Source organism: Lepidochelys kempii, chromosome 25 (assembly GCF_965140285.1).
Source record: "Lepidochelys kempii isolate rLepKem1 chromosome 25, rLepKem1.hap1, whole genome shotgun sequence".
NCBI lineage: Eukaryota > Metazoa > Chordata > Testudines > Cheloniidae > Lepidochelys > Lepidochelys kempii.
Genome location: NC_136404.1, coordinates 4,916,983 through 4,944,065, shown reverse-complemented (window position 1 = coordinate 4,944,065; position 27,083 = coordinate 4,916,983). Strand labels below are relative to the sequence as shown.

The 27,083-nt window shown below is 46.6% G+C and overlaps 1 protein-coding gene across 2 annotated transcripts in view; it reads right to left on the bottom strand.

Moving 5' to 3' along the window:
* The window catches only part of LOC140903239 (bone morphogenetic protein 2), a 33,557-nt gene that overhangs the window by 5,328 nt on the left and 1,146 nt on the right, over positions 1–27,083 (bottom strand). Inside the window, exons 2-5 of one of the 2 annotated variants that reach the window (XM_073324201.2) lie at positions 24,173–24,440; positions 16,084–16,265; positions 15,386–15,444; positions 88–335 (exon numbers count right to left, since the gene is read on the bottom strand). In XM_073324201.2, the coding sequence (XP_073180302.1) occupies positions 88–335; positions 15,386–15,444; positions 16,084–16,265; positions 24,173–24,440 (757 nt within the window). The remainder of the gene's footprint in view (positions 1–87; positions 336–15,385; positions 15,445–16,083; positions 16,266–24,172; positions 24,441–27,083) is intronic. The other variant, XM_073324202.2, reaches the window with a different exon arrangement.

Here is a 27,083-nt window from a genome sequence, read left to right as displayed (position 1 = left end):
GATTCAAACAAGCACCAAGAGCCCTGGAAAACTACACACAAACTCTAGCAGATCATTAGGGCAACCGAAGCCACCAAGAGTTCTTACTTTTATCCAAGAAGCTGCGGACGGTGTTTCCCTCCAGGATGTCAGGGTCTTTGGTGATGCCATCAGCTCCTGCTACCGTGTTGTACAGGTCCACCATGTACTGGGGAGGCTGCTTGATATGATGGGGAGAGCGGGGAGGGTCTTCTATGCCAAATACTTCCAAAAGCCTCCTAAGAGCCTCTGTTCTTGTGTCTTCTGAATCCTCCTCTGGAAGGACATTGGGGGGTCTGGGATTGCAGCTTTGCAGCCTGGCAAGAAGCAGCAGCAACAGGAGTCTCAGCATGGCTGTCCTCTTCCAGTCCCCCTGCATAACTCCCACCCTCTATCCAGCACCACATTTATAACAGGGGGGAGAGATGGAATTAAGTCAAATATGTAAATGAGCCATCAGGAAGGGTAAAGAGAGCTAATTGCAGCGCTAACAAGGTGTGAAACTGGGCTACTGAACGCCTTTCAGCAATTAGCCCAGTACACAAGCTGTATGGAGCAGGAAGCCCACTTGTGTACTCTTGTTATTTGAGAGCAGAATGTGGAGGGAAGGGAGCAGGCAGGAAGGGCACCTGCGCTGCTCTCTGGAGTAAACATCCATGTCCATTGTAGTAAGGCACTGGCTGAGCCGAGTTTGCTCTCCATAGGAGACTAACTGCCTTCTAATGATGGCATTAATGGGGCAAACAGGAGGACCTTTGTGCTCAGGAATTGAACAGCTCTGAACAAAGAGTGTAGAAAAGGGTGGAATGGACTCTGCCCCTCATGTAGCAGAGGTAAGAAATGCACCTGACAGATAAGAACCACTGTCCAGAGTGATGAGAGATCAGGGCCAAGAGACATTTTCTAGTGCAATATTCAAGGAAGATACTTCAAACCATGCATAACATTGGGGGGTGGGGGGAGGAAAGAGAGGGCAGGGACAACAGACTGCCACTAGTCTGAAAACAAATACCTGGACCTCGGGAGAAGTGCAATAGACCCACCACCTTCAACCACCACCGTTATAACCATCTAGATCTGTTCTGAGCAGGGTTAGACGCTCAGGTGATTAAAATAGCTTAATACTGTAGACACAGTCCCATACTGACTGGATAGAGGGGCTCAAACCCCATTCCCTGCTGTGAAAACAACTCCTGGGCATATGGTTGTTGCACTGAACTACCTCCTAACAGCAAATCAGTGCTCAGTCGGGGCTAGTGGATCAGGCATTGCTGTGGGACAGCTCTGTCCCTACCCTGCTGAGAAGTCACTTGCCCTCCGTTTCTCTTCCTACCCTTTGTCTGTCATGGCCATTTATAATGTATATTCTTTAGGGTGGAGACTGTGTCACTACGTGTCTGGACTACCATGGCAGGCTCCAGGTGCTACCACAATACACATGAGAAATAAGAACCGTTTGCCAGGCTGGTGAAGATGAGGTACACCTCAAGCATGCCAGGATGAAAAGCCAAGAGAAGTGTGAGAGCAACCCCAGATTGCTCATGAGCTCTTGGCCTTAATATGGGCCCCTCCCAGCCAAAGCTATTCCCTTCACGATGAAGTGAGCTGTAGCTCACGAAAGCTTATGCTCAAATCATTTGTTAGTCTCTAAGGTGCCACAAGTCCTCCTTTTCTTTTTGTGGATACAGACTAACATGGCTGCTACTCTGAAACCTGTCCCCTTTCGCTCACTTTACTCATAAAGTGGCTGAGAAAGTGCATAAAGCCGTTTTAAACAGAGGAGTGAATAGAGCCCACATCTTCAACATGAAAGACTGTTATCCCCTTAGTCACACTGCTTTTCAGCAGACACCTGCTAAATCTCTGTTCTTGGGTGTTCAATCTGTACATTCCTCTCCCAGATCCAGGAAGAGAAACCAGGACGCATGATTCTCAGCATTCTACTGTTGTCTAGAAAATATTTGTGCAACCCCTTTGTAAAGTGTTTGCTTTCTTAACTAGCAGAGGGTTGTGGTGAGGCTATGGAGATCATGCTGCTCACTAGGTGGAATGGGGGAGCTTGGGGATACCCTTGATAGAATTTCTGTTTCCCTGTTTAGTTAAGGCTATAGAATCATAGAATCATAGAATATCAGGGTTGGAAGGGACCTCAGGAGGTCATCTAGTCCAAACCCCTGCTCAAAGCAGGACCAATCCCCAACTAAATCATCCCAGCCAGGGCTTTGTCAAGCCTGACCTTAAAAATATCTAAGGAAGGAGATTCCACCACCTCCCTAGGTAACGCATTCCAGTGTTTCACCACCCTCCTAGTGAAAAAGTTTTTCCTAATATCCAAACTAAACCTCCCCCACTGCAACTTGAGACCATTACTCCTCGTTCTGTCATCAGCTCCCACTGAGAACAGTCTAGATCCATCCTCTTTGGAACCCCCCTTCACGTAGTTGAAAGCAGCTATCAAATCCCCCCTCATTCTTCTCTTCCGCAGACTAAACAATCCCAGTTCCCTCAGCCTCTCCTCGTAAGTCATGTGTTCCAGTCCCCTAATCATTTTTGTTGCCCTCTGCTGGACTCTTTCCAATTTTTCCACATCCTTCTTGTAGTGTGGGGCCCAAAACTGGACACAGTACTCCAGATGAGGCCTCACCAATGTCGAATAGAGGGGAACGATCACGTCCCTCGATCTGCTGGCAATGCCCCTACTTATACATCCCAAAATGCCATTGGCCTTCTTGGCAACACGGGCACACTGTTGACTCCTATCTAGCTTCTTGTCCACTGTCACCCCTAGGTCCTTTTCTGCAGAACTGCTGCCGAGCCATTCGGTCCCTAGTCTGTAGCGGTGCATGGGATTCTTCTGTCCTAAGTGCAGGACTCTGCACTTGTCCTTGTTGAACCGCATCAGATTTCTTTTGGCCCAATCCTCTTAGTTGTCTAGGGCCCTCTGTATCCTATCCCTACCCTCCAGTGCATCTACCTCTCCTCCCAGTTTAGTGTCATCTGCAAACTTGCTGAGGGTGCAATCCACACCATCCTCCAGATCATTTATGAAGATATTGAACAAAACCGGCCCGAGGACCGACCCTAGCTAAGTGTCTCTATCAAACTGGATTTTGCATTTTCTAAAATGTACAAAAATGTCAAATCAACCTGAAAAACTAGGAATTTGGAAGTGTGAGAAAGGATTCACAAGGTCATGTCAGACAGAGCCAGGAACAAAAACTAGCTCCCTCATGTAGCACAACCAGTAATTAAGCTAAATGAATGTCCTTGTCTATGCAGACTGTTCAGTGCACCTATTCCTGCATATCCATCTCTGCTAAACACAGTGAGACATGCAGATGAATTTTCCTTGTAAACAGTTGCACACAAACACAGGTCTGTGCAGTGAATGAGGCAAGAAGTTTGAAAGAAAAGATGATGAGCCTATGGTTGATACAATGGACCACAGTAGGACTGGTTTCTATCTCTATCTCTGCACAGATTTCCTATGTGCTCTTGGGTAAGACATTTACCACAGAATGTTTCTAGGTGGCTAGTAATTTTGGCCTTAATCTCTCTGGGCCTCAGTTCCCAGGGTACAATGGGAATAATACTCCTGCCCTGCCTCACAGAAGAGCTGTGTAGAGAGAAGGAAGAGGCATTGGAGAGATGGGGATTGAACAGAGCCTTCTCAGGTAGTGGGGCAGAAGCTGGGCTCGGGAGGGGGCCTGGACCTCTGCTGTGCAGGGAGGGAGTAGAGAATGGGGTGCCTAGGAAAAGCAGTTTGGAGAGCTGGAAGACAAAGCCAGAGACTCTCTTCTGTGGTTTGTGTAGTGACCCGACCACCACCTTAGGTGCTGTAGGAAGCACAGAGGGGCCATGCCCACCCCTCCAGCCGTTGGGTCACTTCTTGTCAACTTTTGTGACTTTACTGTGAGTCTCACGATATTTGGTGTTTTTTTCTTAAATCCCCAGTTTCTGGAGTCATGGGATTATGTCAAAATCTCAGTTTCTTTCTTCTTACTTTTTTTAATGTAATTTTCTAACCCTTGTGGTTAAAAGCTTGAAAATATGCCCTGAGAGTAACCTAAAGTCTCAGAAACCTGAAGATTAAGGGGGAAACTCCCCACTACCACATTCAAAATTTTAAAAAACCCTCATGATTTTTAGGCCAATCTCTTGTATTTTTGGACCTGAGTCAAAATTTTTGAACACTTGAGGTTGGCAATACTGGGGGGACTCACCATCCCTTAAGAACAGCCATACTGGGTCAGACCAAAAGTCCATCTAGCCCAGAATCCTGTCTTTTGACAGTGGCAAATGCCAGGTACTTCATAGGGAATGAACAGAACAGAACTGAGCCTTAGGACCAGAGGCCGCTCTAGCTATAAACAAACTATGCAGCTGTCTAGGATGGCAGTGCTGGCCTGGCCACTCCTGATGGAGGGGTGGTAGAACCAAATTTGAGTGGTGTTGTGATCCTGTGTGTCAGGGCCAAATACGCCAACCTAGGCCTATGAGGAGCGGGGAGGCACACTGAAGTTTTGCCTAGGCTGGCAGATTGTCTGAGCAGCCTCTGTTTAGAAGGCTTATAATGACCTTTCCCTAAGAGGCTATTTTGGCTTGTTTAGGGCAGATCTGTGCCTCAGGAGCCTTTTAAAGCTCTTGGGACATCCCACATTCCCCATCATCCATTCTCTGGTGGTGGGGATGCTCTGTGGGGGCCTTTGGGGGTACATCACAGTTACATTGAGGGCATATTTGGGCATGTTGCAGGACCATGGGTCACTGCTGTGCTCTGTGTAAGGGTTTTGGTTTTAAATTGACAATAGTGATTACGCTCCAGGTGTTTCTGAAGCCACGTTACCCCAGTTCACTACACTCCCATCTCTGAGACATGCATTGTTCACCATTGTCACCACACATATTGAATCTATTTCCCCATGTTAAGTATCCTCACACCTTCTTGTCAACTGTCTAAATGGGCCATCCTGATTGTCACTACAAAAGTTTTTTTCTCCTGCTGATAATAGCTCATCTTAACTAATTAGCCTCTCACAGTTTGTATGGTAACTTCCAACTTATCTGTATATATATTCCATTCTATGCAGCCGACGAAGTGGGCTGTAGCTCATGAAAGCTTATGCTCTAATAAATTTGCTAGTCTCTAAGGTGCCACAAGTCCTCCTGATCTCATTGTCACCTTAGCACTGTACCCCAGATGAGATCAGGGGGAAGTCTGGGGACAGACATGGGGAGAATGTTGTGACATACGTTTCCCTAGTAGTGATCAGGCTCTTTTCTTTGACAAGATTGTGGCTCTCAGGGGAGCTGTTGTGCAGGCAGGGACTCTCTGGCAGTGGTTCTCTCTGCAGCACTAGTATCAGGGGGAAGTCAAGCTCCCTGAGACACAGAGCAATGTCTAACATTGTCTATAAAGACCTGCTGTCCCAGCCATGGCAGATGAGTAAACCCACTCCGGGTTAGAGACAAAGGCCAGATCCAAAAGTTATCTAGGCACCCAATTCCCATTGAAATCGCCTCCTCTCACCCCATATCCCTGAAGAGAACGTTAGTATGAGAAGGAACAGCAAAGCACAGACTGACGAAAAGTAGAACATGTACAATTAACGGGCTGCTTCACACACGGCCCAACCATGGAACCTTAACTCAGCTCTCTAGGGAGGGCAATGGCAATAGCATGACCTTACCTCTCCCTCACAGCCAACGCCATTTTCTCTCTGCCAACACAACTCCACATCAGGAAGCTTTTATCTTCCATCCAACGGGACCCTCAGCACGGCCTGGCCAGCAGCAATATAGGGATCACACTGGACACACTGAACTACCCTGTCCTCCTCGTTTCCAGCTGCACAGTCTCAATTAAAGAGGCTAATGATGGTTTAGAGGATTCCCTGTTATTATGTTCCCGTGTTTTAGGCAAATATTCCCCATTCCCAAAAGAACAATCCAGCAAGGAGCTGCCATCTCATGGGGGGGGTATGGGGGGGAGTAACATTATACAGTCATTCTGTGTGTGTGAAACAGCCCCTTAGTGGGGCATTTCATGGTCTTTATACAAACCAATGGTGTGGCCTCATCTGGAATACTGTGTGCAATACTGGACAGCTCAAGTCAAAGAGGGTTTAGTAGAGCTAGAGGGGATTCAGAGAAGAGCGACAAGAATCATCAAGAGGCAGAAAAAACTCTCATATGAAAAGCAATTGAAAAGACTGGGACTGTTACCTGAGAAGAGAAATGAATATGAAGGGACATAATAAAAGTCTAAAAAATAATTACTTGTCTAGAAAATGTAGATCAGGACCATTTGTTATCTCTGCCACAAACACAAGAACTGGGAGAATTTCAATGAAATTAACACGTGGGAAATTCAGAACTGATGAAAGGAAATGCTTTTTCACACAGTGTGCGATTAACTGTGGAACTCATTGAGGCCAAGAATTTAACAAGATTCAAAGAAGCATTGGACTTTTCTATGGATATCAAGAATATCCAGCGCTACCATAATTCATTATAACAACAATTTCCAGAAGGGGTAGATAACCTTGTGCTTCAGGTTTTAAGCCAGTCTCTAACTATTAGAGACCAGGATGAGACCTATGTGGGGTGGAGGTTGGGGCAGATTATCTCACATCTGCTACCAGGGGGTTCTTAGTTACACCTTCCTCTGAAGCACCTGGTGCTGGCCCCTGTCAGAGACAGGATACTGGACTAAATAGACCTCAGCTCTGATAGAGTCTGACAATCCTTATGTTCCTGAATTCCTTTGTACGTTTGCACTTCACTAGCAAGCATTGCCAGGGCTATGCATGAGGGCAGGGAGCTTAACTGAGTATTTCTTATATCCGAGGGGTAGCCGTGTTAGTCTCGATCTGTAAAAGCAGCAAAGAGTCCTGTGTCACCTTAGAGACTAACAGACGTATTGGAGCATGAGCTTTCGTGGGTGACTACCCATTTCATCGGATGCATCCAACGAAGTGGGTATTTCTTGTAAGTCTGAGTCCAAGGTTTTGAAGTGCCTAGCTCTGGAAGGGTCTGGGGAAAAGGTGGCACTGTGTGTGGAAGGACCTTAGTAATACATCATACATTTTTGTAAGTAATACATAATACATTCAGCCATGATAAACCAAGGGCATCCTCTTCTGCCCAGGTCTGTGTTACCTATTACCAGGAATTACAGCTTGGTTGTATGTGCACAAAGCAGCAACAGTCTTAGGACCAATGGACTAGCCAGAATCCTACAACACACAAAAGATGCATCCCCTGCTGTGTTGAAGGAAGCAGCGTCTTGCACCCATTAGTAAACTGCCACTATGAGTGGCACATCAGCACACACACAATGAGGAGAAAGAATTAAGGAGAACAGCCATGAAACGGTTCTGCCAAAACCACATGTTTAAGCCCCTGGGTAAAAGATAGAGGACAGGCACAAAATGGGAATTACCAGATAGCATCCCCCTCTTCCCAACCTTGGGGCAGATGCAGATGAAGATGGTGATGGAGTAGCACCATGCAGGAATGGCAGGCTAATGCATTTTTTTACCTGGGTTGGTAAAGTTTTGTGGCAGTTCTGAGAGGCTGACTTAGATTAATAGTATGGGTAGGAATTCAAAAGGCAAACATACATTGATACATTTAGCCAAAATTGTCAGACCTGTGCCTAGAATTGGACTCCTAAATCTCTATGCAGGAACCTAAATAAAGTGACCTGATTTTCACAGGTATCACTGAATTCAGGGTCTTCCCCACCTTTGAAAATCTGGCTTTCGGAGCCCAACTTTAGGTAGCCACTTTGGAAAAACTGGGGGCTTGGGGAAAAGACTCCAAAGCACAGACACTGAACAGGCGGGAGACAAGTGAGAGGCATTAATGCAAAAAGAGACCAAAGTGTGATTATGGACAACAAATTATATCAGATTTTCATATAATCACAGAAATGTAAGGAAATGCGAGAGGTCATCAAGTCCAGCCCCCTGCACAGAGGCCAGACCAAGTAAACCTAGACCATCCCTGTCCAACCTGTTCTTAAAAAACCTCCAATGATCCTCCTCAGAAGCCTATTCCGGAGCTTAACTACTCTTACAGTTAGAAAGTTTTTCCTAATATCTAACCGAACTCTCCCTTGCTGCACATGGAGCCCATTACTTCTTGCCCTGCCTTCGGTGAACATGAAGAATATTTGATCACCGCCCTCTTTATAACAGCCCTCAGCATATTTGAAGAGTGTTATCTGGTCTCCCCCAGTCTTCTTTTCTCAAGACTAAACAAGCCAAATTTTTAAAACCTTTTTTCATACATCAGGTTCTCTAAACCTTGTGTCCGTTTTGGAGCTCTCCTCTGGACTCTCCCCAGTTTAGCCACATCTTTCCGAACATGGTGCCCAAAGTTTCACACAGTCTCCAGCGGAGTACTCAGGACTTTGCAGTGGGGTAGGGCAAAACCTCTGTATGCAGCAGCAGCAACACACAAAATTTGAATATTTCCAGGGGTATGTGTGGCATTTTGGTTCATGACTAAGGCCTCCCACCTGCAAGCACAGATACTGTAACTTTACATATATGAGCAAGTCCATTGACTTTAGTGGAGCTGCTCGTATATATGCAAAGTAAAGTACACGCATAAGTGTTTGCAGAATCATGCCTTAATCTATATTTTTATTTATTATGTGTGTTGTTTTAGCTCCTAAAGGCACCAATCAGGGATCTGGGCCCCATTGTGCTACCTACTGAATACACATATAACTAAAAGATAGTCTCTGCCCCAAACAATTTAAAATATGGCTATATCTACCTAAATAGCAAAGGCCCAGGGTACCAGAAGAATGAAAGGAGCTGCAGTGGCTCAAGAGAGACTGCCAAATTAGATTAACTTCCATTTTCAATGGAAATTTAAGGTCTGTTTCAGGAAATGGGGAAAGTTTAGGCCCAATTCTTAATTTTCCTGAATTGATTTTCCCACCCCTAGTTATATACTAAGACTATTAAAGCAATTGTCTATCATACCATCAAAGCATACACATATACATGAGAGATGGGTAACTGTACAAAAATGTTTTGCAAATACTCATTCAAATTTTTCATTGAGTTCATTTCAGCTATGTTCCTGCCCCTTTTGTTATCACTTTCTACAAACATTTGTGTGATCAAGTTTTGCTGGCACAAGTGTTTATGGCACATTGGAATAGTCATAGAAAGAGAATTTAAAAGTCACTTTCCAGGAGTACTCATATACTCTCTATTTTAACGGTAAGTAAGGAGGATGATAAACAGCATCTACTAAAATTAAAAACCAGGTAACTGCACCTGAGTTTTAAAGGAGTTGTCTGAGACTCCTGGACAATTGATATTATTAAAGGCTTAGAAACATGCATTATAGTGATAGACTCAAGGAGCTCAATTTATTTAGCTTAACCTTAAAGATAAAGGTTAAGGGGTGACTTGATTACAGTCTGTAAGTGCCTACATAGGAAAAAATATCTGATAATGGTTTCTTCAATCTAGCAGAGAAAGGTATAACATGATCCAATGGCTGGAAGTTGAAGCTAGACAAATTCAAACTGGACATTTGGCATAAATTTTTAACAGTGATGGTAATTAATAATTGGAACAATTTACCAAGAGTCAGGGTGGATTCTCTATCATCGGAAATTTTTAAAACAAGATTTGATGTTTTGCTAAAAGAACTACTCTAGGAATTAGGTTAGGGATGTGCTATGGTCTGCGTTACACAGAAGGTCAAACTAGATTATCATAATGATCCCTTCTAGCCTTGGAATCTATGAATCATAGAATCATAGAATAACAGGGTTGGAAGGGACCTCGGGAGCTCATCTAGTCCAACCCCCTGCTCAAAGCAAGACCAATCCCCAACTAAATCATCCCAGCCAGGGCTTTGTCAAGCCTTACCTTAAAAATATCTAAGGATGGAGATTCCACCACCTCCCTAGGTAACGCATTCGTGTTTCACCACCCTCCTAGTGAAAAAGTTTTTCCTAATATCCAACCTAAACCTCCCCCACTGAAACTTGAATGATGTTCAATCTTTGATGTTAACTCTGAATAACTTGAAAAACTGAGAAAATTCCAGATGACCAGACAAAAGCCAATGTTTTGCCAATATTTAGAAAGGGTATATGGAGAGACTGGTTATAGGCTAGTAGGTCTGACATGAATTCTAGGAATATTAATGGAAAGACTGATGTGGAACAAAAATATAATTCATGCCAATCATGGTTTCATGGAAAATAGGTTTTGTCAAACAAACTTGATATCATTCTTTGATACGATTACAAGTCTGATTGATAAAGGTAACTGTGTTGAGGTAATATACTTGAATTTTGGCTTACAACCATGTGATTCCAACTGAAAAATTATCACTATACAAAATCCATGTGGCACATATCAGACTGCTCAAAAAAAAACCTGATAGATCTCAAAACCTAATTGTAAATGGGGAATTTATCAATGAGTTGAGACTCCTCAGGGAATGGTTTTCTCTCAACTCATTCAATATTTTTATCAATGATTTGGAAGAAAATATAAAACGATTTCTGCTAAAGTTTGCTGATCACACAAATGAGGGGTGGTAAATAATGATAGGGACAGGTCACTGAGACAGAGCAATGGGATATCTTAGTAAATTGGCCACAGTCAAACAACACTGATTTTTAATACAGCCAAATGCACAGCCAGACATTTAGGAACAAAGAAATAGGTCATTCTTAGAGGACAGCAGACTGTAGTCTGGAAAGCAGTGACTCTGAAAGGAACTTAGAGGTCATGGTGGAAACCTACTCAACAGGAGCTCCCATTGCGCTCTTGTGGCTAAAAGAGCTGAAATGATTCTTCGATGTGAAAACAGGACTAGGGAGGTGATATTACATCTGTATACAGCATTTATGAGACCACGACTAGAATACTGTGTGACGTTTCGGTGTCCATACTTTAAAAGGGATATTAAAAAATTGGAGAGGGTTCAGAGAAGAGCTACAAAAACAATTCAAGGTCTGGAAAACCTGCCTTACAGTGAGATACTAAAGGTACTCAATCTTTTTAATCTATTAAAGATTAAGAGATGATTTGAGCATGACCTATGATTACCTACAGAAGGAGATACTAGATATCTTTGAGAGGCTCGTTGATCTAGCAGAAAAAGGCATAACAACATCCAATGGCTAAAAGTTGAAGCTAGACCAATTCATATTGGAAATAAGATGCAAAGAAGTAAATGTATCACCACCTGGAGTCTTTACACTGAGGTTGGATGTGTATTTCTAAAAGCTACGCTCTAGTCCAACCACCAGTCACTGGGCCAGATAGTGTCAGGGACACACTAGGGAGTTCTCTCCCCTGCAAGAACTCTCTGAGTCTGGCCTATGTTATGTACGATGTCAGACTAAATGATCAGACTGGTTCCTTCTGGCCTTAAAACCTCGGAGCAGGTGGCTGGGGGCAGTACAGGTTCAGTGAATTGCCCAGGCAGCCTCTGCCAGCTGGGCTGTTAGGCTGCTTCAGTCATATTTGCAAGCTGTGCTGCCCTCATCCCAGAGTCTGCACTTTAGCTTGATGGAGAAAATGGTTGAAGGGTTAAAATGATGGGAGAACATTGGACTGCTCTCGGTCAGCCACCTGGAGTCAGCCAGCAACACTCTGCTGAAGGACCCTCCTAAGTTTGTTCTCACACCTGGCTGCAATGTTGGGCAACTCCTTAAACCTTCAGTCGTCTCACCAGTGGAAGTGACTGCAGCCTGGTCTCCTCCTCTCCTTACAGACCCAGGACGTGCTGCTCTTCCTGATACTCTCACAGGGCTGGCAGGGGCAGAAAGGTTCTCCTCGCACCTTTCATTTCCCCCACATCACAGCCTAGACTGACTGACCTGAAAATGGATCCTCTCATGGCCAGGCAGTCCGTGGGGTGCCTGGCCCATCTGAGCCCCCTGCTGGGCTGCACGGTACAGGAGATGAAGGTTTAATGGGATTAGGATAATGTCGAAGTCTCCTTTGAAAATCGGTGTCTATAATTTATTCTAATCCAATGTAAGGAGCGTGAGAGGGCTCCTAATTATCCAGAATACACAGGAGCTAATTACAAGCAATTTGAGTAGCTTTTAGTTAATTGGCAGGAGGAAACTGTTCAGATTCTTTCCTTCCTCTGCACACTTCCCCATTGCCAAGGGCAGGGCTGTTTGTAAAACAGAACAGTGTAGGTCTGGGACTGCTCAGAGTCTACACACCAAGAAAGGAAAATGTCCAGATGGGCCTCTGCTCCAACACATTCCCCTGCCTCCCTCTCCCCCATTCCTACTGCTTCCCCACTGCTGCTCCCTCTCCCCCGATTCCTGATTCCTCCTTCCTCTCCTGCCTCCTCCGCTCCGTGTCTGTGTGTGTTATGGGGCATTATCCATGTTGTCACAGTTCAAGCATATTTTGTATGTGAGTGTATATTTGTAAAAACTAAAAAATGACAAAGGTACTGGATCCTGGTGGGGTCAGTCCTGGGAAGGCCCCCTAGCTGCGCAGCTGAATTGTCTCTCGGTAGTAATGCACTTTGCCTCTTTTCACAGGACACGCAGACAGGTGTGTTTGGCATGCAGTTATTCACACAGAACATGGGAGAGAAGAACACTGAGGCACATAAAAGCCCATCTTTAGCCTTTCTAGGTTCTGGCTCTTACAAGGCCGTATTCTGGCTTTGGATACACATGGGCTCCCACTGGAGTCCTTAGGAGCTGCAAACGCTCCCCAGACACAGACTATGGCCCGCAGTGTTTATTAAAAAGTTGCAAAACATTCTGGAGGTAGTTAATTTCCACACAACCACTGTTTAAAATACCTTTAATTTATAAAATAGCCTTCTCTCATTTACATATAGTACAGACAGTCTGGCAGAGGGTGGGCACGGCAGGACAAGGTGCTATTTGCACTCTCCCCTCCCTGGAAGCTCCAATCCCTCACTCCCCGAAGTTTCTAATAACTCCCACATTTACACTTCTGGATGGCGAAGACGGTGCGGATGTTGCCACTGCGGCTCTTGAATGTGTGTGTGTTGTACTGGTGAGGGACGCAATGGCTGGAGGCACCTTCCGCCCAAACCAGGCATTTCCCTCCATTCTGCGAATCCCTTCCGTTAAAAAACAAAAGCACTGATTACCAAGATGCACAGAAGACGTAGCACTCTCAGTCTGACCAGGGATCTGGGTTCATAGCTCACATCCTCTGACAAAGCTGGGCTCACAACTCATGTCTGGTCTCTGAAGCAAGCCTGGGTGCACAATTATTATTTGTATTGTGGTAATGCCCAGCTCTCATACAGAGCTTTTCATCAGTAGATCTCACAGCCAATTACAAGGGAAGTATAATTTCCCCACATTTTATAGATGGGGAAACTGAGGCACAGAGAAGTGAATTTACTGGTTCAAGGTCACTCAGCTGACTAACAACAGATTCAGGAATAGAACCAGGTCTTCTGAGTCCCAGTCTAGTGCTTTGCCCACTAGGCTACACTGTCTCTCTGCCCAGGAGCCTCCATCATGGACCAGGACCCTATTGTGTTAGGTGCTGTACAAACACAGAAAAAAAAGTGGTTCCTACCCCAAAGAGCTTACAGTCTTCAGCATGTACAGAGAACTGCAAAGAGGACAAAGCAATAGTAACAGTACAAATAAACTATTTTTAAACACCCAGAGAAAGCATTAGCAAACTGCACAGAAGACTCTAGACAGTGGAGGTGGAGAGTGGTTAGGCTGCTCTCAGCCCCAGAAGTGGAAAGATGCACTTGGAGCATCTGCCAGTTTAGATTCTGTTTGATGCTCTCTCACAGGCTCCTTGGTTGAGCCATTTCATATTTCTGTGCCTCAATTTCCCCATCTGTAAAATGGGAATCATTTATTTATTGTTGCTTATTTGTTTTCGTTTGTGTTTATCAGAACTCCCTAGGCATGGTGCAAAACTAAAACAAACTGTAGCCAAATACATGTCAACAGGCAGCGAAAGACAGCAGTTCTCATCCCCAGACAAGTTCTGACTGCACCAAACCTCAAAACAAGCAACACCACTTCCCATTTCCCAAACCTCACCCACCCAGACAAAGCCTAGAACAACAGGTGAGTTTGCAGCATGTCAAAAAGATGATAAAATCCAGGCTCTGGTACATCAAGGGAGAAAGTGAATGTGAAAACCAAAGACTGTCACCAAGAACACCCTGTTACCAGCCCTCTCTCATTTAAACCAACTGTAGATTTGGGATGCCTGCAGAGGGACATCTATGGAGAGCAGTTTAAGGGGGAAAGATTCCACGGGGATGGCACCTCACCATGCCATGACTTCTATGGGCAAAGAAGGCAATTTCGGCCACAGATAGCAGGGCCATCATTGCCATAGTGTCTTCAATAAGATCCTGGCTAGCTTTGGTGTCCAACAAGAAGGATGTTGCTAAATTGGAGAGGGTTCAGAGAAGAGTCACAAGAACAATGAAATGATTAGAAAATCTGCTTTATAGTGTTAGTCTCAAGGAGAAAGGTATAACATGATCCAGTGGCTGGAAATTGAAGCCAGGCAAATTCAGACTGAAAATAAGGTATACATGTTTAATGGTGAGAGTAATTAACCATTGGAACAATTTATCAAGGATCGTGGTGTATTCTCCATCATTGACAATTTTTAAACCAAGACTGGATGCTTTTCTAAATGATATGATCTAGAATTATTTGGGAGAAGTTCTATGGCCTGTGGTCAGACTAGATGATCACAGTGCTCCCTTCTGGCTTTAGAATCTATTAAATACGTAAAAAGAAAAGGAGTACTTGTGGCACCTTAGAGACTAACCAATTTATTTGACTCCTTTTCTTTTTGCGAATACAGACTAACACGGCTGTTACTCTGAAACCTATTAAATACATGTGCATTTGGCTGTCTGATAGAACAAGAAAGCTTGCAAGTTCTTTGTCCAGATTCTTATAGTGCACCCACTGCTGTAGAAACAGTGTCCAAGTTATAAAACTCACACTTGGATTGCCATCTTCAGAGTCTATGCTTGATTCCCTTTGCTCGACTCTCATGACATTACTAGAAATACCAAAGTGGGATGTGAATTTGCGAAAGACCAAGTGAACTCAGTGCAAAATACCCTACCAAACTCTGAGACAGGAGCCCAATGGTACTAGCTGGCAATGGAATGAAAATGACAGACTCCTTGGAGGCAGCTTGGATGCTGACTTTACACTTGTTCAATTGAATTCAGGTCGATGGAGATACACAGATATAAGTTCGTGCAGAATTTGTCCTTCATTCTGTAAGGAAGCTGCATTTTTAGAGGATTTTAGCTAACCCTACTGTAAGGGGAGGGGCTGTGTGTGAACAGCTGTGCTTACCTAAGCAGGCAATGATTCCCTGAGGTGCAGCTCCCCAAGCACCGTCCTACATCAATTTCCTGAAAAGATTTGCAAAACAAAGACATTAAAATCACTTGCAAGGCCCTGCCAATAAACGCCCGAAGGGACACAGCATTCCAGCTACTTGGCAGTAAGTCTTGCTTGTGGGACAGTGCTGTGTGCGGATACTGTCTACATGCAAGGGGTTATTTTAACCTATCTTTAACTGATGAATCGTATTAACTCTGGTAAAGGATGCAGCTTTCATTGTGTCAGAAGTACTTTAAAGTCACATTAAACATTTGACTGAATTCTTTTGCCCAAGAAAATAAAATGAATTGCTTTATAACTTAGTTTGGGATTGTAGAGTAATCCATTGCAGTGAAATAAGACCTCACCAATACACAGATATTGTACCGGTGTAACTATTTCAATTAGATATGTGACTTTTTAATGAAGTAAACCATTGTATAACCCATAGTGTGGGCCCAGTTATGCTGGTATAAATTTGCTTATTCCATTATAACTAATTGCCCTTGACTGTATAGGAATAGCAATACCTGTATAGAGCACCCTTAAGCCAGTTTAACTTGCGTCCACACAAAAGAGGGAATTGTGCGGCTTGTAGTTAAAGCAGTACACCTTTTGTGTCTGGACGAACCCTAAGACTCTTTTAGAGCCGCATGCAGTTGACTAACCGTCAGTCGCTCCTCACTGTCCCCAGCAGAGTTGTGTATGATTTCATAATAGTATTCCACATAGGAAACTCGATAGCAGGTTTCTTTCATTTCACAGTTTTCCAGAGTTTGAACCACCTCAACACCACTTGGGCTTTTGATCAGAACACAATCGAACTTTACAGGTGCACAGAAGAGTCCTCCTGAAAGAGAATGAGAGTGAGAACGAGAGTGTAATTTCATGTGGGACCCCATCCTGAGGCCTTTGCATGTGCAACATTCCTGCTGGGCATTGTCAGCGTGAGTTCTGTGTACAGAGCAGCTGCAGAATCAGGCCTAAATCATGCAAAGTACCACATGGAAAGTGCTCACTTTCTAGGTTAGGAGCTGGTCTCTCAGTTAGCAAGCCCTGGGCACACTTCTTATTGCCAACTTGAGCCACTGTTTTGATTGTTATGTTGCTGCCTTGGTGATTTCACTGCGTGTGGCAGTGATATTATGCTCGATGCAGACATCATGCACCCAACAGACATACTTTCCTTCTCCAGGGGCCAAATCCCAAAGTCCACTCTTCGAAATCTGTTCGAGTTATGCCTGAGGAAGAGCTGCCAGACTTATACCCAATGAATATTTAATAATTTTTTAAACATATTAATGGCTGAGCTACCAACAGGTCTAGGGAAGAAGAGAATTTACTTTTACATGGTTCTTACATCGTGCAGGAAGCCAAAGCCCTTTGCAAAGGAAAGTATTGTCCTCAGAGCTACTTTGAGGAGTTGGGTGGTAAAGTAGCATATTGTGATGTTCAATTTTTCTGGATCGCCTTTTGGATTTGATTAGCTCCTCTCCTCATGATCCCCTGCCTGAGCTAGCAGACATCACTGTGGTCTGACATCTGGCTCACACTTTCAGTTTGGATCTTAGTGTTGAATACTTCCTGCCCTTCCATAAATTTTCACTATTATTTTCACTCAGGTCTGACAGACACTGGCTCATTGAGGTGATGAATGTTCTCTGATATTCCTCCATTGCACAGCATTACGGTTTATGAGCTGTACATTGTCATGCTGTGGTTTTGATAAAGCCAAGGGTTGATATCTATTCCAGGCAATTGGTGAAGGGAGTCAATATATAAATGTCTGGAAACTGGTAAAGGACACGTATTATTGGCGTGATCATTACGGGGATTCAAGAGGGCTCCGTATTCAATGGGCTCCGTGCTGTGACCTACACTATCAGCACTCTTGTTCAGTGGTTTTTAAAAGTTACCGTGGACTCACTTCTTACACTAAAGCTTCTCCCATGGACTCTTAACCATCCAGCCTCCCAATCCTGATCCCATCCCTACTTTGAGGCAAGTACATGTCCAGACAATGGCTAGCTCCAGTAAACTTGAGAGGAGGAGATTGCTCCTTGAGACAGACAGCCCAAAAGGATGGGGTAAGGGTGGGACCATGGCCCACACCAGCCAGTAGAACTGATGCAGTTCTGTACATACTAAACCCTATTAAAGGGCATGACATTCCCCCTCTCTGGTTTTCCAAGGGATTTCAGCATTACTATCCTCGAGTCCCCCCACCAAACAAGATCTGTGGTTTCAAAGCCACAATGTAGCTGTGTGAAAAGACAATATATTAAGCCAGGAATCCAGTCTGGTCTGTGTAACCCCTCTAAGAAGCCAAGATGATACTGAACTCATTAACAGGGTCAGCCACTGGGCTACACCTCCCCTTTTGTCTTGGTGCCCTGGGTGTGGCACTTTATTTGTATTGGTAGTGACTCTCCCCTTGTTTCTCTAATCGCTCTGCAGCTGGGTACTGTCTTCCTGCATGTCTCATACTCATCCAGTTCTAGTGTCCAAAAAACTGATCACAGCTGAATTTGCCCCAAAGACAGACACACAGCAGCCACCGGGAAAGCGGGTGAAGAGGTAGTTGTTTCAATATAGTTGGTCAAAACCACAACATCAGCAACTCAAACCCTAGGTGAGTTCCGGAGTGGTTTAGAGCCAGCAGAAAGAATCATCACTGACGGAAGACCAACAGATGCTTCATTATTAGAAGCAGCTTTGCAAACCACCTGGCAGTGCTCTGTGGAAAACAGCACAAGAACCACTGTCCTAGAAGGAGGTGTAAATTCAACAATGGTCCAGTTTGCAGATGATGCCAGCACTGGATGGGGAGCAAACAACCAGGGCAGAAATAAACTACAAAATGTCCTGAAGGGATTAGTACAGGAGACTGAGACAAGGCGAGATTCAGCACTTATAGGAGGAAGCCCTATGTCCAAGGAGTGGAAACAAAATGGAGAGATTGAAAGCAGGACCTTGGGGTGCCAGGTCATGGGCTCACACACTGGTTTCCTCATCCTGAGTGTGGCTACTGTGATATGAAATAACCCTCATCAGCAACAACATTCTTAAAGCAAACTACATTTATTTAAAATAGCAAAGTGACTGACTTGAAGGGTACACACAATCTGTCCAATATGGCTCTTTGTTAATGCACTAGTTGAGCATAAGAACAGATGTTCTTCTCTAACCTTCTCAGCCCCCTTTCTCCTGTGAGGTAGGTAAATAAGGATGAAGATCCCTGTTTTACAGGTGGAGGAGCGTGGCTAGCAATACAGCTAATAAGAATCAGACCCAGGAGTCAAACTCTGGTTCTCTGGCTTGTAGGTTGAGCTCCCCCCCGCCCTTCAGGCAAGTCATTCAGCCTTTGTGACTGCTGTAAAGAGGGTGTGAGAATACTTTGTGCTTTTCCAGCTGTGCATCTCCAGGCACTTGACAACACAGGAAAGGTGTCATTGGCCTAAATGTTCGAAACTGACCAGCGATCAGGTGCCCAGCAGCAGATGCCTAGAAGGGGCCAGGCTTCCAGGGGGTGGGTGCTCAGCACTGTCTGGAAACTGGGCTCCCTCAAGGTGTCTCAATTTGGGCATCCCAATAATCCCTGGTCATTTCTGAAAACTGAGAACTACTGGGGGATTTTCAGATCTGCCTCTAGGATTCCGAGGCCCAATTAATCCAATGTGAACTGGGCGTCCACATCCTTTGTGCAACTTTGAAAATCTCAGCCCAGCCATTATTGTCACTTTACAGATGAGAGACAGAGAAAGAGAAGCAATTTGAGCTGACACAGGAAGTCAGATGCCAAGCCAGGAACAGAACCAGATCTCCAGCGTCCCACCCCTGGGCTTTAACCACTAGATTCTTCCTCACATACCTTACTGTGTCCTATGTGGGAACAAAAGATATTTTAAGTAGAGAGACTCTGCTACACTTAGCATCCCACACCACATTCCTCCAACCACACATCGAATATCCTGAGGGAAAGAAAAGCCTCCACTGAGCTTGGAGACAGAGGGCCTAATTCTTCCACCCTTACACCTGTGTAATTTGCATATACAATACTTCCACTCACTCTAGTTCTGCATTATTTAGTTCTTGGTTGGCTGTGTCCTCCTACCAGATCTCACACATGCTGTCCAGCTGGAGGAGGCCAAACTCACTACACGTGCCCGCTCTGTTCCAGGAGTCCGAACAGCACCTTTCACACCCAGAGGTCCCTGTGTTCCTTGTTATCATGCCATTGGCTTTGGACCATATTTTTTAAGGCATCTAGGCATTGCCAAACTCAGCATTGCAGTGCCTAGTTGATTTAGGAGCCCAAGCAAGTCTATGGGATTTAGGCACCTGATACATTCAGCCTATGGGGTTTAGGCACTTGGGAATCTAATTAATAAGATTTAGGCCCCCCAGAGTACCTAAATCACTTTTCAAAATGAGTTTTAGGTTCTTAAATTAGCTAGGCATCACAACGCTGAGCACAGCAGTGCCAATATACCTTTAAAAATCTGGGCCTTTCTTCTGTAAGTCTCTCCGGACTTATTTCTGTGCTGCTGCTGTTTACATATCCCATACTTGGAGAGTGGGTCTTTGTCCCTCTCTAGTGGCTGGTCCACATAAGATATTTATTAGTAGAGCTGGTCAAAAACCTTCTGATGGAAGAGTTTTTCCACAGAAAATACCGATTTGACAAAACTGAAAGGTTTCATGGAATCCTATCAATTTCAACAAAATTTTCAACAGGAAGTTATTGTAATAATTTGTTTAGACTTTATCATTTCAACTTAGATGCTATATTATGTTATAAGTTATAACATGACCGAAAAGTCAAAACGATAAAGTTTGAATGAAACTTTTCAACCTCATTGAAATGAAATGTTTCAAGAAAATAGTTTTGATGTGTCTGAAACATTTTTTGCAATTTTTGTTTTATGGTAAATTTTGAAAATGCAACTTTTCATTCCAAGTGAGGATAAAGGACATTTTGAAATGTTAGAATTCCCTGCAGAATGGACACTCCGGTTCCTGAGCAGCTCTGCTCATGTGTCTGCGGCTGCTGGACTGGACTGGTTTAAGTCCAGCAGCAGAAAGTCAGGGTTTTAGCACTGAAGGTTACAAGTTCAAAGCTGGAGGTCACTCCAGATAAAGTATCAGGCCCAAACGGGGGGGGGGGAAGGGGGCAATTGCCCAGGTGCCCGGGTGATTTAAAAGGGCCTGGGGCCCCCAGCTGGTCTGCTGCTATAGTTGCGGCAGCAGCTGGGAGCCCCAGACCCTTTTAAATTGCCCGGGCAGAAGCGGCAGGCTGGCGGGCTGGGGAAGTTGGTGGCTGCTCTGTGCTGCCCCTGCAAGGAAACGCCTCCTCTCCGCCACAGGAACCAGCCCCAGGCAGGGAGGGCTGGGTGCGGCCCGTGGGGGGACTGCTCTGTGCTCCCAAGCTTCAGGTGTTCTGCCCTCTAGGACTGTTCTGGGTGGGGGGATCCCTGCTCTGCACTGGCTCAGCAGGGCCTGTGAGTGCGGCCAGGGAGCAGGTCACGGGGGAGTGGGTCTCTGTGGGGTCTGTGTGGGGTTCTTGGCTGTGAGGGGGTGTGGGGCACTGGGCGGTGGGGGAGGTTTGTGTGTGTTGGGGTGCTGGGAAATTGAAGTGGGGCTGTGGGAGCACTGGGCAGGGATGGTGGCGTGCAGGGTGCTGGGCTGCTGTGATGGGCTGTAGGCGGGGGGGACTTGGCATAGGGAGGAGGCTGGGCATAGGCGGGTTTTGGGAGGTGGCATAGCATGGGCCCGCCCCAGAGGGGAAGGGGCTTGCTGGCAGCACAAGGTTGGGCAGACCACTGTACATCTGGCCGCTGTCGGTTTGTAAATAGTGCCCTCGCATTGGGCTGGGCAGAGTGGGGCCACCCCTGCCATGCCCCATTGCTGGCCCCTCGCTCCAGGTACCAACCTCCCCCCAACATGCTCCATTGCCCCCAGGGGAGCCCACAAATATATTTGGCACCAGACCCACAAAAAATTAATCTGGCCCTGACTCCAGGGTCATCCCTAGCCATTCTGGTGCCCTACACAGCGGGGGCGGGCTGTGAGGGGCCCCAGGCCTCCATATGCCCAGGGGGGGTCACAGGGTCTATGCCAGCACCCTGTGTTTAGGCTGGTATAATAAAGAGTCCCACCACCTTCTTCAGTGGTTTCACCTTTGTGTCTTTATTTACAGTGTTCTTGTGCAGTCCCAATTCCCCAAACAACAATCACACCAGACCCCTCCCAGGGTCTTCTGGCCCTTGAGGTTCCTTCCAGTGGATACGGAGACAGAGAAACAGCCCTCCTGTCTCCTCCCCAACCACCCCTTCACTGGGGCTTTCCCAGGGCTTTTATAGCCCTCCCACTCTTTAGCCCAGCTGTTCCCACTGGACCCTGCTTGTTGCTCTGAGCTAGCCCTCATTAGGGCTTACAGCTGGGTCCCTGCTGCATACCCATGTCTCTCTACCTGGCCTTTTGACCAGAGAGCCGTCTGCAGCCAGCATTTTGGCAGGGCTTTAAAGGGGGTTTTACCCCTGCCCTGCCACAGGGTGGTTGGTCCCAGGACTCCACAGGGGGGCAGGAGCAGGCTTGGGGGTAGGGGGAAACCACACCCCAGCATGAGCCTGCGGAGCGGAGCAGGTTGGGGCTGGGTCGCTCCACTTCCTGCCGCCCGGTGAGTGCAGGGGAGGCCCTACCCCTGCTTCGGTCCTCACGGGAAGGGGTGGAGTGGGGGTGGGACTGGGGTGGAGCAGGGGCGGGGGCATGGGGAAGAGGCAAACAGGGGCTAGAGCAGCATGCAGCTGCGTAGGGCACCAGGAAATGTGGTGCCCCAAATTTCCTGGTGCCCTACGCAGCTGCGTACTTTGCGTATGGGTAAGTACGGCCCTGCCTGTCTCCTAGGTGCATGCTGGGTGGTACCGGCAGTGGTGAAGGCAGCCGGGCGGGCACATCCCTTTCCAGGGAGCCCATTGACTGCTCTGCCCTGGGGCTCAGAATTGCTGTCCGCAGGCCTGTAAAGTACGATGTAAACTGCACCCCTTTTATTTCAATGTGATGTTAACTTTGAAACCTAACTAGCAACTGTTTCACTGCTGGTTATTCTAGCAGAATCAGTCACCTACTGTGCTTATCCCACTATCCCAGAGCAGCCTCTACTGATGTCTATACTGCACTTCCATGGAACCCTCTGTCGCTTGGAGATGTGAAAAAACAAACCCCAGAGCGACAAAAGTTTTAACGATGAAAAGCGCCAATGCGGACAGCGCTTCACTGGCAGGAGACGCTCTCCCAGCGATGAATCTACCGCCCCCCGTTAGAGGTGGTTTTACTTGGTTGCCAGCAGAGCTCTCTCCCCGTGACAAAGAGCGGCTACACTGCGTACCTTGCAGCTGTCCCCTTGTAAGGTGTGCAGTGTAGACATAGCCTTAGTCCCTTCTCTGGCACCATGAACCCCACTGGTCATAACCTCTGTCCTCCTTGAATCTGCCTCCCCCAGATAAGCTTCCACAAAGCAAGTTCTGCATTTTGAATCCAAATCCTTCCTGTGTTGTCAAACGTCACTTAGGGCACCAAGTCACTTTATTCTGGAATTATTGTGTGCTCACAAAGCAGGCTAATTATTCCAGAATAAATTCTGGAACAGAATGGCTCCACTGCCAGTTATTTCAGAACAATTTATTCCCCAAAGCTCTTCTGGTCAATTTCCCCCAGTAGACAAGCCCCTAGGATTGTTTACCTCTTTTCTGCAGCAGTTCTAAAGTGAGGGTTTCCAGGATCTTTTTCACAGTAATCTTTACTCCCATATACTTACGCCTGATCATACTGCATTTAGTGCATATTTCCCAGACAAGTTCATTGCTACTAACCCAATTATTTGGTATTTGTCTCCAGTTAAATGCATTAGCCACCTACTGCCCACCCCTTTGCAAGCTGGGGGCACTGTTCATCGCTGTTTGCTCAGCCTCCACTTTCAATGTCATCTGCAAACTTAGGCTTTGTCCACACCAGCACTTTTGTCAGTCAGGAAAAAAACACACCCCGACCAACGTAAGTTTCACCGAAAAACGTGCCAGGGTGGACAGCACTAGGTCGGTGGAGATGCTCTCCTGCCAGAAGAATACTGCCACTTGTAGGGAGTGGTTTAGTTGTGCTGGCAGAAGAGCTGTCTCCTGTCGGCTACCCGGGAGACCTCACAGCCGTGCAGCTGTGCTCACTGTAACGTCTCATCTGGCGGGTGGCCCCTCTAACTGTTCCGCATTCCTTGAGAACTCCATGTAAATTATCTTCAGATGAAAGGCGCATATTGTTATCATTCCTCACGTCAACTCACAGAGACAGAAAATTATCATCAAACCCATTTTACAGAAGAGGGCATTCAGGCAGAGAGAGGTCAAGTGGTTGCACTACAGGTCAACAGCAGAGGTGGGACTAGAACCCAGGAGTCCTCAGCATCAAGCCCCATACCTAATCCATACACCCTGCTGCCTCAGTGCAAGGGGCTTACATTAAATGCCAGAACATATGAACTACTCTCCTGTCTAACCAATAGTCAGACATCGCTTTAAGTAGCATAAGGGAGGTTTTTAGATTTCCCCTGTCATTCTCAGGTTGCAATAGTAGCATTTGAGGTGCTGATCCCAACCCGGAGATCTGACGAGGAGTAACCCCTTCCCCGTGTTCACCCCAGCTCATCAACTCCTCTCGCCCACCCCGTAAGATGAAGAGAGAAAAGTTCCTCCTCTTTTTCCATACCTCTTGCATGGGCTGGATTGGAGCACTTTCCAACATCCACAGTGAACTCCAACGGGGTGTCCGGAAAGAAGGTTTTCAGGGATGGCAGCCGGAGACACTCCTCTGGGCTTGCATTACACTGGCAGGCCTCAATCACTTCCACTTCCTGAACCCCTTCAAACAGCAGCACCCGCTCCACGTGAACTCTAGTGGGTTCACAATGGGAATCCAAAGGGCAGGAACGTTCTGCTCCAGTCGACAGAGGCAGCTCCATCTGCCTGTCCTGCAACTGCACAGAACAGTCACAAGGCAGCAGGTATATTTAAAAAAAGCAGGGGAGGGAACAAAAAGGACCCAGGTAATTATAGACCAGTCAGCTTAACTTCAATACCTGGAAAGATACTGCAACAAATTATTAAACAATCAATTTGTGAGCACCTAGAGGATAATAGGGTTTTAAGGCATAGTCAGCACTGAGATGTCACAAACAGGTCATACCAAAACAACCTGTTTTTCTTCTTTGTCAGGGTTACTGGTCTAGCAGATGGGGTGAAGTTGTAGACATGATTTGCCTTGACGTTAATAAGGCTTTTGATGCACTCCACCATGACATACTCATAAGCAAACTAGGGAAATGTGGTCTAAATTAAATTACTATAAGATGGATGCAAAACTGGTTGAAAAAACACACTCAACAAATAGTTATCAATGGTACGCTGTCAAACTGGGGGCATGTATCTAGTGGTGTCTTGTAGGGCTGTGTCCTAGTTCAAGTACGATTCAATATTTTCATTAATGACTTGGAAAGTGGAGTGGAAAATATGCTTATGAATACTGCCCTTCCCTCTACAGGAATAACTATCCTGGTATAGATCACATTTATACCAGGATAACTGTGTCCACTCTAAGGGCTTGTACTGTTGTATTTATATGTGTATAGTTAAAATGCTGCAACCTTTGAGGAGACAAGTCCTGAACAGCACGGGTGCTTGCTAGTTTGTTAATTAGGGTTCTTTGTCTCGGCTGAAGTGTCACAGGTCATTTTATACAAAGGGAGGGGAAGTATCCCTACTAAGGATCTGCTGGGAGAGCCCTGATGGCCTAGAGAGAGGCCAACACCACAACAAATGATCTGATTCTGTGGCTGCCAATTTTACTGCCCCAGACAGGAAAATGCACCTGGCCTCTTCCCACCTGTGCAAACTGACAAGCTTAGGAAAGAAGTTTTTAATTACTGGGACCTAGTGTAGAGCAGATGTGGCCTAAAGTACCAGCATCAGTGCTAGGCTGCAAGGGTGGGGGGGATGTTAAGTGATCCCAAAGCAGGAGCATAGCCACAGGTGGGTCTGGGTGGACCATGGCCCACCCAGATCGGGGCCGGAGCCCTCCAAATCCACAGGCTGAGACTCCTGACCCTGTCTCAGTGTCCGTCAGCCCGGCCATGTCCCTCTCCTACTGGTGCAGCGCACTGGTGCCCCAGTCTCCAGCTCCAGGGTAGCCCTGCAGGGGGTGTGCCTCGCGGGGGCGGGTCTAGCGCTGGGGCCGGAGACCAGGGCAGCAGCGCATGGCACCAGCAGGAGATGGATGCGCCATGTGGCTGGGCTGATGGACACTGGCCCGGGGTCTGGAGGGGCAGCCTCATCTTCTGGTGCCTGCTGAGCAGCAAGGGCTGGTTAGAGGGGGTCTGGGCTCCCCCACCCACCTCCTGCCCCCCATCTCCAGGGCACTGGATTATTCTTGCACCCCTGATCCTTCCTGCCCCCCTCCCATGGCCCCCCATCCCTCCTGCCCTTCCCGCCCCCTGTCATCGCCCACCCAAAAGCCGGGGCCCACACAGTTTTCCTGTCCTAGCTATGCCACTGTCCCAAAGTCCATCAAACACCATCTAGTCAAGATATTATAATGTAGGAAATATTGCAGAATCATAGAAATACAGGACTGGAAGCAGCATTGCCAACCCCAAATGTTCAAGAATCATGAGATTGGCTTTAGAATAATGAGATCATGTACAAATAATAGATTTGCTGCTCTTTTTATTTGCCTTCTGCTTTTTGACCCTTTGGGAGGCACTGGGATCACATATGGAAGCTTTCTCCTCAGGCACAAGGGCTAGAAACATAGTTTTTCTTTAGGAATGAAGGCTGAAATCATCACATATCCACTTGACTCCTGGGACTGGGGCTTTAAGGAAAACAATAATGATCATGAGAGTTGGCAACCCTGTTTCTAGTCCAGCCCCCTGCACTGAGGCAGGACTAAGTACTATCTAGACCATCCCTGACAAGTGTTTGTCTAACCTGCGTATCTCCATATGCAATTGAGCTCTGGCTGTTTCTCTCTGACACCCAAGGAGAATTCTGGGCTGGCAGGACAATATGGTAGATCAGGGGTCGGCAACCTATGGCACGTGTGCCAAAGATGGCAGGCGAGCCGATTTTTAATGGCATGCTGCTGCTGGACGGCAGCAGTGAGCCATTAAAAATCCCGCCCACCCCGGCCCACTCTTCTCTCCCCTCCGCAGGGGCAGGGTGAAGAAGCTTGGTCCTGCCGGCTGCTGCTGCAAGGCAGGCAAGATCCCCTCTCCCCCGCCTCTTCCCCAGCTTGCTGGGTTCCTCCCCTCCCCCTCTCCCTCCCGATCAGCAGATGGCCCTTGCGAGGGAGGGGGAGAAGTGGAGCCGCAATGGGGCCTTGGGGAAGGGGGGTGGAATCAGGGCATATCTCCTCAAGCTCCCTGCCGTGAGCCGCTCTGGGCAGGGGGCTGGGAGCATCCCCACGACCCTAGCCCACACCCCCAGCCCCTTGCCCTGACTCCTGCACCCCCCACACACACACCCAGCCCTCTGCCCTGACCCCTGCACCCCCCCACACATACTCAGCCCCCCACACCCCATGTCCTGACTCCTGCACCCCCCTCACATGCCCCCAGCCCTCT